General features: G+C 46.5%; 1 protein-coding gene across 1 annotated transcript in view; it reads left to right on the top strand.

Moving 5' to 3' along the window:
* Nucleotides 1–5,602: 5,602 nt before the first annotated feature.
* LOC108312161 (nodal modulator 1) overlaps nt 5,603–12,146 on the top strand; it is a 64,386-nt gene continuing 57,842 nt past the window's right edge. The window contains exons 1-2 of the mRNA XM_017539938.1: nt 5,603–5,924; nt 10,144–10,233. Coding sequence (XP_017395427.1) covers nt 5,760–5,924; nt 10,144–10,233 — 255 coding nt within the window. The 5' untranslated portion in view covers nt 5,603–5,759. The remainder of the gene's footprint in view (nt 5,925–10,143; nt 10,234–12,146) is intronic.

The raw sequence follows: 12,146 nt of genomic DNA, 5'->3' as shown, positions 1-12,146 counted from the left end.
GTCACTCAGGCTGGAGTGCAGTGGCGTGATCTTGGCTCACTGCAACTTCCGCCTCCCGGGTTCAAGTGATTCTCTTGCTTTGGACTCCCGAGTAGCTGGGACTACAGATGCCTGTCACCATGCCTGGGTAATTTTTGGTATTTTGGGTAAAGACAGCGTTTCACCACATTTGCTTGGCTGGTCTCAAACTCCTGACCTCAGGTGATCCACCTGCCTCTGCCTCCCAAAGTGCCAGGATCACAGGTGTGAGCCACTGTGCCTGGCCTGGCCACAGAATCTTTTTCCTCTGCGACACTTCAGAGGCTTAAGACAGGTCGTTTTGTGTGTGTGTGTGTGTGTGTGTGTGTGTGTGAGAGAGAGAGAGAGAGAGAGAGAGAGATGGAGTCTCACTCTGTTGCCAGGCTGGAGTGCAATGGTGCAATCTTGGCTCACTGCAATCTCCACCTCCCAGGTTCAAGTGATTCCCTTGCCTCAGCCTCCTGAGTAGCTGGGATTACAGTCACATGCCACTATGCCCGGTTAATTTTTGTATTTCTAGTAGAGACAGCGTTTCTCCACGTTGGTCAGTCTGGTCTTGAACTCCTGACCTTGAGTGATCCACCTGCCTCAGCTTCCCAAAGTGCTGGGATTGGAGCCCAGCACGATGGCTCACACCTGTAACCCCAGCACTTTGGGAGAATGAGGCTGGCGGATCATGAGGTCAAGAGATCAAGACCATCCTTGCCAACATGGTGAAGCCTCATCTCTACTAAAAATACAAAAATTCGCTGGGCGTGGTGGCATGCACCTGTAATCCCAGCTACTCAGGAGGCTGAGGTAGGAGAATCGCTTGAACCTGAGAGGCAGGGATTGCAGTGAGCTGAGATTGTGCCATTGCACTCCATCCTGGGCGACAGAGCAAGCCATCTCAAAAAAAACACAAAAAACAATAGACTTCAAAATGATTAAAAAAATAGTAAAACTATATATAGAGTCGGAAGACCAGGGTTGCTAGGAGTTCATGGGGTGGGAGGGGATAAGGGGTAAACGGGAGCACAGGGAGCTTTTAAGGCTGGGAAGCTACTCTGTGTGCCACTGTAATGGCAGATACATGTCATTATGCGTTTGTCAAATCCCATAGAATGTATGACACCAAGAGTGAGCCCTAATATAAACCATGTCCTTTAGTAGTAACATGTCAATACTGTTTCATCAACTATAACAAATGTACCACACTAATGCAACATGTTAAAAATGGGGGAAACTGGCCAGGCGTGGCGCCTCTTGCCTGTAATCCTAAGCACTTTTGGAGGCCAAGGTGGGTGGATCACCTGAGGTCATGAGTTTGAGACCAGCCTGGCCAACATGGAGAAACCCTGTCTCTACTGAAAATATAAAAATTAGCTGGGCATGATGCTGCGCGCCTGGAGTCCTAGCTACTCGGGAGGCTGAGGCAGGAGAATCACTTGAGCCTGGGGGGTGGAGATTGCAGTGAGCCGAGCTCTTACCACTGCACTCCAGCCTGGGCAACAGTGAGGCTCCATCTCACCAAAAAATAAAATAAAATAAAAAATAAAGAAAAAAATATTAGTGGATGAAACAAGACTAAAACCTGAGTTAAAGTGGCTAAAAATCTAGCTGGCAATTTTGATTTCAGCCACAGGGGCACTTTAAACGTTCAAAGCAGGTCAGCCAGCACTCAGCAAGAAGTGCCTGCGATTCCTTAGTTACGCCAGCAGGTGGCGCCCTCCCCCCATCTATGATCAAGATACTCAGGCAATGGAAACAAAAGTAAGTCTAGGGGTAGACAATTTTCTACTACCCTGGAATCCGGCAAAAATATCTAACAAGGGGCTGTATACATCTGGTGCTTAACACGTAATTAGGTCGAAAAATAAGGCTCAGATGCATTATAAAGAGAGAAACTGGAAAGGACATGGATTCTGGAATGCTAGGTGTTCGCGTTCAGGCTCTCTGCCCCAGTTTCCTTCTCTGACAGACGTCAGCAATGATATTCAAAGAGTTGTTGTTCGGAAGATTAAACAAGTTAATGAGTAAAACAGTTTTTTAAAGTGGCACATTTAAACCCTATATAGGTATTAGTAATTATCAGTTTGCTTATTTCTTTTTTTAAAAAAATGAGAGAGTCTCGCTCTGTCACCTAGGCTGGAGTGCAGTGGTGCAATCTCAGTTGGCTGCCACCTCCGTCTCCCGGGTTCAAGCGATTCTCCTGCCTCAGCCTCTTGAGTAGCTGGGATTACAGGGGCTGCCACCATGCCCGGCTAATTTTTGTATTTTTAGTAGAGATGGGGTTTCACCCTGTTTCCCAGGCTGGTCTCGAACTCCTGACCTCAGGTGATCCACCCACCTCGGCCTCCCAAAGTGCTGGGATTACAGGTGTGAGCGGTTTATTTCTTAAACTGTTTTGTTGAGGTATACCTGATATACAACAAACTGCACGTATTGTAAGTGTACAATTGCCATTGCATACATATATTAATATGGAAAGGTTGTTGCTAAATGATATATGAACAAAGAGATTATAATATAAAATAGGCTATGATTTTTTTAAAGAAAAAAAAGAAAAGGATATGCCTAAATTAGGGAACTTAGAGAAGAAGGCCAAGGTACCTACCTTCCTCTCTCAGCCTTCTCTCTCTCCCTCTTTTTTTTTTTTTATGAGACAATGTCTTGCTGTGTCACATAGGCTGGAGTGCAGTGGTGCCATCATGGCTCACTGCAGCCTTGACCTCCTGGGCTCAAGTGATCCTCCCATCTCAGCCTCCCCCAAGTAGCTGGGATTATAGGCACACACCACCACGCCTGGCTAATTTTTAAAGTCTTTGGTGGAATCTGGTCCCACTTTGTTGCCCAAGGTGGTTTGGAACTCCTGACCTCAAGCCGTCCTCTTGCCTCATCATCCCAAAGTGCTGTAATTACAAGCATGAGCCACCATGTCCAGCCCTCTCCTGGGTCTTAAAGCAAAGCATCACAGACCCAGCCACCACTCCTTAGAAATGACTCAATGTCATAGTAGCATAAGCATAGATAAAAAGATGGAAGTGCACAAATGCAGTGCTCTTGGGGAATCCTAGCTTTCTTTTCCAGTTTCCTTCTTGTTGCAGTGCGCATGTATTCATTTCAAGATAGGAATGAACTCTTCAACTCTTAGACAAACACAGGTGCTCAGTTTGGGAGAAGAACTAAAACCTTCTGCACTCTCCACGCTACCTTGCTAATTCTCGGGGTCCTGTTTTCATCTTCTACTCCTGCCTTCTGGAGAAACCCCACAGCATGGCTTCCTCAGTCTTTTTGAGTCTCTCTAAATCCAGTATTGGGCCCAGGGAGCACCCTCTCTTCTTCCCCCTTCAGCTGTCGTCCTGCCGGAGTCTTCTGGAAGCTTTGAGACAGAAGGGACCCAAGGATTTGTCCTGAAGCTGAGTGTGGCAGGTCTACTGTTTCCATGTAAATCGTACCTGTTTATCTGAGCTGGTTTTGGTGGAAATTGATGGGAATTATGGGGAAGCGAAATTCCCCTCCCCCTGCAAGCCACTCCCCACCTTCCCTACCCATGAATTGGAATTGACGCCATCCTTGTGCTTTCTTTCTTTCTATATTTGAAGATGAATTTGAGAGAAACAGAAAGTCAAGAAGAACACAGGAAATCATTTGGGGTGAGTCCAGAATAGGACTTGGGGATCCCAATTCCTGCTTTTGTTTTTTTTTTTTTCTTGAGACGGAGTCTCACTCTGTTCACCCAGGCTGGAGTGCAGTGGCATGATCTCGGCTCACTGCAACCTCTGCCTCTCTGGTTCAAGCGATTCTTCTGGTTCAAGCGATTCTTCTGGTTCAAGCGATTCTTCTGTCTCAGCCTCCCAAGTAGCTGGGATTGGAGGCATGCAATATCATACCTAGCTAATTTTTGTATTTTTAGTAGAGACCGGGTTTTGCCATGCTGGCCAGGCTGGTCTCGAACTCCTGACCTTAAGTGATCCGCCCACCTCAGCCTCCCAAAATCCTTGTATTACAGGCGTGAGCCACGGCTCAATTCCTGCCCTTTAGCTCCTGGAAAAACCTATGGCTGCATGCAGAGAGTCTTAAACAAGTTCCTTTTCCTTTCTGGGCCTCAGTGGTTTTCAATCCTCTAGTAATTTGGATATAAGGCATCTATTTCAATTGTTATAAATAACAACCCCCTGTAAATAGACTGTTTCAGTGCTTTCTCATTATCACTGAATAGTTGTGAGTCTACTGTATGTGAGTGAAAATGCAGCGTGAGAAGCTGAAATCAGATGCACTCAGTATTACGACCCTGAGGTCAATGCTTCATTCCATTCATTGCCTTGTTGCCCCCATGAAGGTTTGACTACTGTGTAGTTTGAACCTGTGTTTCTTAGTTGTATATTACTTAAGTTTTAGCCACAGTGGCAAATTGCAGTGGGAAGTCTAGCCTTACCTTGTGTTTAGAAACAAAATACAAAACCAATCAAAATAAAGCACCAGTTTTTTTTTTTTTTTTGAGACAAAATGGAAGAATTCCTAATATCAGATTAGCAAAGCAAGTTTTTTGCTGCATATCTTGATGTGGTGTCTGGTAGTTAAATTTAGTGTACACATGAATTCCCTCTTGGCACAAAATATGCTGAATTGAACTTATTTTCAGGCAAATCGTGTTTCATCTTGCAGAGCTATTTCAAAGTAAACTGACTGCATGGACTTCTTGCTTAGGGGAAGAAAACTCATGAAAATTTGTTTCTAGGCATATGTTATTAGAGCTAGGATTAAGATAAATCTTACCTGCTTTTTAAAATTATGGTGACATTAACACCTTTTGCTTTAAAAAGTAGTGGTCATTGAGCCAGGCGTGGCGGCTCATGCCTGTAATCCCAGCACTGTGGGAGGCCAAGGCGGGTGGATCACAGTGCCAAGAGATTGAGACCATCCTGGCCAACATGGTGAAACCCTGTGTCTACTAAAAATACAAAAATTAGCTGAGCGTGATGGTGCGTGCTTGTAGTCCCAGCTATTTGAGAGACTGAGGCAGGATAATCGCTTCAACCCGGGAAGCGGAGGTAGCAGCGAGCCGAGATCGCGCCACTGCACTCCAGCCCGGTGACAGAGAAAGACTCCGTCTCAAAAAAAAAAAAAAAAATCCATCATTTATCATGGAAAAATGCACCAAGTTACACAAATTCCTAATGGGTTTTTCGTGTGTGTGTGTGTGTGTGTGTGTGTGTGTGTGTGTGTAGAGATGGGGTTTTGCCATGTTGCCCAGGCTGGTCTCAAACTCCTGGGCTCAAGCGATCGCTCCAAGTGTTGAGATTACCGGCCTGAGCCATCCTTCCCGGCCCTAAAGGTTCTTTTGAGATTATGTATTTTACCTGCGAAATACATGGGTCAGAAAGATTTAGGAAAGTTGTTAGATAATTCGACCAACAAAATCTCCCGTCCTTTCCAGCTGTGACGGTGAGTTCTAAAGTCGAATTCATCTTTGGGGCTTCTCCCTGCAGGCATGCACCTTGCGTTGCACCTGCCGGACGATGAGCGGAGTCCTCCAGGCCTCCAGGGGGCGCAGATGGTCTCGTTTCCTTGCCCAGCATGCGCCATAGTTGTCTCTTCCCGGGCCGTGGGCTTGGGGTCGGAGCGCGCGTGCGCGGCGGCGGCGGCGGGGCGGAGCCTAGGCTGTCAGCCGGCCTAGGAGGAGGAAGGAACCTGCGGCGTGCGGTGTGAGGGGCGGGACCAGGCGGCTGGCGGAGGGTCCAGCTGGGGGAGGTCGGGCCATGCTGGCGGGCCGGGACGCGGGGCTTCTGGGGCCCGTGGTGGTCACTGCTGCCGTGGTGCTGCTGCTGAGCGGCGTGGGGCCGGCGCATGGCTCGGAGGACATCGTGGTGGGCTGCGGGGGCTTCGTCAAGTCGGACGTGGAGATCAACTACTCGCTCATCGAGGTGAGCGCCCGCCTCGCGGCCCGGGCCCGACTCGCGGCGGGCCGCGGGTGGTTCAGCCTCTCTGGGCCGCGCTGGCCTCGCCTCTGGCACCCCGGCGGCGTGGAGTCCTTGGAGCCCTTCTCTCTTCCGAGGCTCTGCTGTCCGCGGGCTCACCACAGTGCCTCTCCAGTTGCGCTGGAGGGAAGGTTCTTATCGTGGGGTCGCCTGCGGGCTGAGGGGTGCCAGACCCTAGGTTCTTCAAAACCCAGACTCAAGATCCTAACCCAGACCCCAAATCCCTTGGAGCCCAGACACCATTTCTTTAAACTTGGACCGCAGATCCCCTCGAATCAGATCCCCTGAAACTCAGATTTCCCCAAACCCGTATTACAGAACCTGTAGACCACATGTCCTATCCCGCAAACTCCACAGCCCAGAAATCCCCGAAGTTCTAACCCACTGCTCCTCCAAATCCCCCGGCATGATTTTAAAGAGCATAGATTCCCATGCTACAGATTCTGACCTGGGGCCAGAAAGGTATATTTTTATTTCTCCTTTTTGGGAGGGGATTTATGGTGGAGCAGGACAAGGAAAAGGAAAAGAGCAGGTGCCTTGGAGGTAATTTAGGCGAAAACGAAGGAAGAGGCTGGGAAATGCCAAGGAGAGAGACTGGGGAATAAGACCCCAAAGATCGTCTGAAAGCACCTTTGAGCTGCCCCAGCGCTGGCCGTGAAGAGTGAACCACTGTGTTCTGCAAAGCGGGTTGCTAATGATTGGGGGAGGGGGAGAGAGTCAGTTCCACACCCCACTAGCTCTGCGCCCTGGCTTTGAGGTCTCAGTTTTTGTACCTATAGGATGGTGCTGGGAGGGAAACTGTGGAACTCAGTAGATATATATATCCTAAACAAGCCAATCTGTGATCTTCAAGGCGCCCTTGTTTGCTGCTTTTTTCGTCTGAAGAAGTCAGGCATTGAATATATCTACCCGCTGGCAGCAACTGGCCTCCTAGGATTTCCTGGGTACATGTTTCTGGGTACCCATGCCGTCTCCTGCGTCTACTTCTCTGTGGGGACAGGGCATTTCAGACGATCAGGTGTGTTTCGGGTGGTATGGCCATAGATGGCACAGGGCATTGGAGAAACTGCCCAGGAAGGCTTCTTGCAACATGTAGTTTCCTGGGGTTCTGGAAGGAAGGGAAAGACAGTTAGGCACCCCCTTCCCCATACTAATAATGACCTTGAGATCAGAGAGCAGGTTTTGTGGTCCATTTTGAAGTGTTTTCCTTAAGCTCAAGGGCTGCCCGTCCAGATGGTTTGGGACGCTCATTCTTTTGTAATTCTGATTATGAAATCAGACGTGTTAAATTGGTCATCTTGATGTAGATAACATTGCCATCCTGTGTCCTAATTGTACTTTACGAAAGACATAGAAATAATCAAGGTATTTCACAGTCATTTCTTGATTGTGTTTTTTGTGTTCCCGTGCAACTGCTTTCATTCCTCTCCAGCCTTCTCCCATCCTGGGCGTTTTTACATCATGTTCATTGAGTCAACAACGATTTATTAAGCCCCTGCGCATACTGAAGCCTTGTTCCGGGTGTGAATATAGCAGTGAGTGAACAAAATAGACACAACTCCCTACTCATGGGATTGACATTTTGTTCTTTAACAGGGACCTTACTGTTAAAAAAAAATTATACTGGTAGCTAATACTTTAACAATCAGGAGGTTTCACGTTAAAAGCTGGGTTCTTTACTTCTCTGGAAAACCAGCTGATTTTTGGGCTGCAGCAGTTGGCTTGGGTTATGTAGTGAACCAAATCCCTTTAGGTGAATGCCCCTTGTTGTTGCCTCCCCAACCCCTCTTGGCTGGTGAATTTCCAGTCTGTGCCTTAAATGCATACATCTGAATCTCTTTGTCACCTGTAACAAATTCACTGAGTACCTAGAGCAAGCAAGACGCTGTCTCAGGCCCCGTGGAACGTAAGTTGTGGTCACTGCCCTCAGAGAACCTACATACAGCCTGCATGTAATTTCTCGTGAGTCGTTTCCCAAATGTTCAGTTTATGAGTTAGTGACTTCATACGTCTTCTTAGCTGGTAAGATTCGACTCTTTCATTGCAGCTTGGGTATGGTCTGTTTCATGGTCACAGAGCATTAACATATTAGAGGTGAGGCTTTTAGATTCATCAGACCCAACTGCTTCCTATTACTGATGTAGAAACTGAGCCTCAGAGTGGTCGAGCTGCTTGGGTACATTTAGGAAATTTTCCTTGAGCCCGGTGTGTTCCCTGCCTATTACGCTATGTTGCCTTTTTCTTTTTCTTCCCTTCTTTTTTTGATGTGGAGTCTTGCTCTGTTGCCAGGCTGGAGTGCAGTGGTATGACCTCAGATCACTGCAACCTCCACCTCTCAGGTTCAAGCGATTCTCCTGCCTCAGCCTCCTGAGTAGCTGGGACTACAGGCGTGCGTCACCACACCAGGCTAATTTTTGTATTTTTAGTAGGGACGGGATTTCACCATGTTGGCCAGACTAGTCTCGATCTCATGACCTAGTGATCTGCCCGCCTCAGCCTCCCAAAGTGCTGGAATTACAGGCATGAGCCACTGCGCCTGGCCTGATTCTGCTCTTTCATTGCAGCTTGGGTATGGTCTGTTTTATGGTCACATAGCATTAATATTTTAGAGGTGAGGCTTTTAGATGCATCGGACCCAACTGCTTCCTTTTAGAGATATAGAAACTCCGAGTGGTCAATCTGTGCAGGTACATTTAGGAAATTTTTCTTGAGCCCAGTGTGTTCTCTGCCTATTACACTGTGTTGCTTTTTCCCTCAGAGAGAGATATTAAATAGTAATACAAACTGCTTTTCTATTTTATTTTATTTTGTGACAGGGCCTCACATTGTTGCTTAGGCTAGAGTGCAGTGGCACCACCATAGCTCACTAAAGCCTCTGACTCCTGGCCTTACGCAGTCCTCCTGCCTCAGCCTCCCGAGTAGCCAGGACTACAGGCACATGCCATTATTCCTAGCCAAGTTTTTTTTCTAGTAGAGATGAGGTCCGGCTATGTTGCCCAGGCTGGTCTTGAACTCCTGGGCTCGAATGATCCTCCTCCTTTGGCCTCCCAGAGTGCTGGGATTACAGGCATGAGCCACCATGCCTGGCCGTCGCAAACTGATCTTTCTTTGAATCCATATTCTGTAGCAGGTGCTTAATATGCGTCGATGTGAATCTGTACAACCACCTGAAAGGGTGTGGCTCTCTGACTACATGTGAAATTGAACATGAGCCTGCTGGAGGCCATGCAACGCATGGAAGACCCAGGCGGTATTTGGGCATCTTACTGGGATAACACTTGGTGTCTGGTAATGCTTAGAATGTAAGAGTTTTAGAGAGTCCTTGAGGAGAAGACAGATAGTGTCTTTTTGTTCTCTTTTTGTTCTGAGAATGAAAGTAATGAGAAAATTAAGTTTCTAGATGAACCTTGCTCCAAATATTTGAAATTATTTAGAGTCAGTAAGGCAGATCTCTGGTCTTCATTCCAGGTCTTTAGTTTAGAAACAGAGGTGGGCCTCAAGAATTGGCATCTTATCTTACTTTATTAATATTATTACTGAGACAGAGTCTTGCTCTGTCTCCCAGGCTGGAGTGCAGTGGCATAGTCTTGGCTCACCACAACCTCCACCTCCTAGGTTCAAACAATTTTTCTGCCTCCCGGGTAGGTGGGACTGCAGGTGCCCGCCACCATGCCCAGCTAACTTTTTTTTGTATTTTTAGTAGAGACGGTTTCACCATGTGGTCAGGCTGGTCCAAATTCCTGACCTCAGGTGGTCCTCCTGCCTCAGCCTTCGGAAGTGCTGGGATTACAGGAGTGAGCCGCTGCTCCCTGCCAAGAATTTGCATTTTAATAGTTACCTTGCTAATGGCAAAGTTGCAGGTTTGTTTTAGACACAGAAACTTACATGAGTAACCTAGAGACAGCCACTAAAATAACAGAAAAGCATTGAAAAATAAGGCTTTGGGATACGCTGTAGGTGATTTCTAATCTGAAAAACATTGAGTCACATGATTTGGAAGAGACTTTGTTTATTTCCCTCTGTCCCCAATAATGCACAGTGTTAAAAGCTGGCATATAGTAGGTGCTCAGTGAATGCATATTGACAGAGTGCATTCAGGTGTAACATGTGTGGTTATTTCTCAAAGGCAATGTTATGATTTCTGTTTTCCTTCCTTCCTTTCTAGATAAAGTTGTACACCAAGCATGGGACTTTGAAATACCAGACGGACTGTGCCCCTAACAATGGTTACTTTATGATCCCTTTGTATGATAAGGTAAGAGGGGAGGGCACTTCCATCTTTACTGCTTGTCACTTATGATGGGAAGTCTCTAGTGTGCCTGGCCAGGCTACACTGATTATACCCTTTCCTACACTAGCAAATGCTCATCTGTTTTGTAAATTATTAGTGGAATATGGTAATCCTAGCCACATTCGGAGGGAGAGAACTCACAAACAGCCTTGATGAATCAAGTGTCTCTCTATGTCTTCAGGGCCATTTGGCAACATCTAGAGAGGTTTGTGGTTGTGGTATCTATGGCTCCGTGCTGCAGTTACCCCGTGAGTAGCACCCAGGCGTGGAGCTAAATGTGCTACAGTGCTGCCCACGACAGCCCAGATGTCAGTGCTGCCAGGGTTGAGAAACTGATTTCATACAACCCTTTACTTGCAAGCAGCTTAAAATACTATTAAAACAATTGTACAGGTAATATATGAATTCATGAGCTTTGTGAAAAAAAGTCAAGGTCTTTAGAAATAGTTAAAATATGTTTCTACCCTTTTCCCTCCAATTATACCTCCCTCTGTAGTGGTAACCTCTGATAAAGTTTTTTTTGTTTTGTTTTCTCTTTTGAAATGGAGTCTCACTCTGCCGCACAGGCTGGAGTACAGTGGCACGATCTTGGCTCACTCCAACCTCTACCTCCCAGGTTCAAGCAAATCTCCTTCATCAGCCTCCCGAGTAGCTAGGATTACAGGAGCATGCCACCATGCCCAGCTAAATTTTTATATTTTTAATAGTGGTGGGGTTTCACCATGTTGGCCAGGCTGGTTTTTAACTCCTGACCTGAAGTGATCCACCCGCCTCAGCCTGCCAAAGTGCTGGGATTACAGATGTGAGCCACTGCGCCCAGCCCTCTTATAAAGTTTCATTGTGCATCCTAACAGATTGCTTTCTATTTAGAGTTATGCAGATATCCATGGATACATATGCATATGCATATGTGCAAATACACGCAAACATATGTACACATAGATATGTATCCACAACCACCTCTGCTTATATAATCCCATCCTCCCACATATAAACCTTTTATTTGGAAATATAGATTCATACGAAGTTGCAAAAATAGTCAATATATGTAGTTTTGATTTTGATTTTTTTTTTTTTAATACAAGTAGAATCAAACAATAGGATTTATTCTGCAGTTTCATTTTTTTTCCCGTGTTAATGCTTTCATTACCAGAGGGACATTTGGTTTTTTCCCCTTGCATGCTTTCAACGTTGGTGTGAATAGATCTACTGCCTTCTTTTCTTTTTTTTTTTTTTTGAGATGGCGTCCCCCTCCGTCACCCAGGCTGCTGGAGTGCTGTGGCACGATCTTGGCTCAGTGTGACTTCTGCCTCCCAGGTTTGAGTTGATTCTTCTGCTCCAGCCTCCTGAGTCGCTGGGATTACAGGCGCCCATCAACACGCCCAGCCAATTTTTTTGTGTGTTTTTGTACAGATGAGTTTCACCATGTTGGCCAGGCTGGTTTTGAACTCCTGATCCCTGGTGATCCGCATGCCTCGGCCTCCCAAAGTGCTGGGATTACAGGAGTAAGCCACCATGCTCAGCCTGCTGCCTTTTTTTTTAATCATTTCATAGTGTGTCACAATCAAACCCAAATTGTAATTTATTTAACTACTTCCCTCTTGATGGACATATAGACTTTCCCCAGTTTTAAAATAATAGTAATTATCATTACTAATAACACACCAGGAAATATTCTTGAACTTAACTCTTCATCCATAATGCATAGGATTGATTTCTAGGGGTGGGCTAGTTGGGTCTGTTCTGAAATCTATTTAGTTAGTTTTTAACAGCATCAGTCTTAAGAAACCAAGCGGCTGGGCGTGGTGCCTCATGCCTAGCACTTTGGGAGGCTGAGGCAGGCAGATTGCCTGAGCTCAGGAGTGTGAGACCAGCCT

The sequence above is a fragment of the Cebus imitator genome, unplaced genomic scaffold (assembly GCF_001604975.1).
Source record: "Cebus imitator isolate Cc_AM_T3 unplaced genomic scaffold, Cebus_imitator-1.0 Scaffold122, whole genome shotgun sequence".
In the NCBI taxonomy this organism is placed as follows: domain Eukaryota; kingdom Metazoa; phylum Chordata; class Mammalia; order Primates; family Cebidae; genus Cebus; species Cebus imitator.
This window is presented reverse-complemented; position numbering and strand designations above follow the sequence as displayed.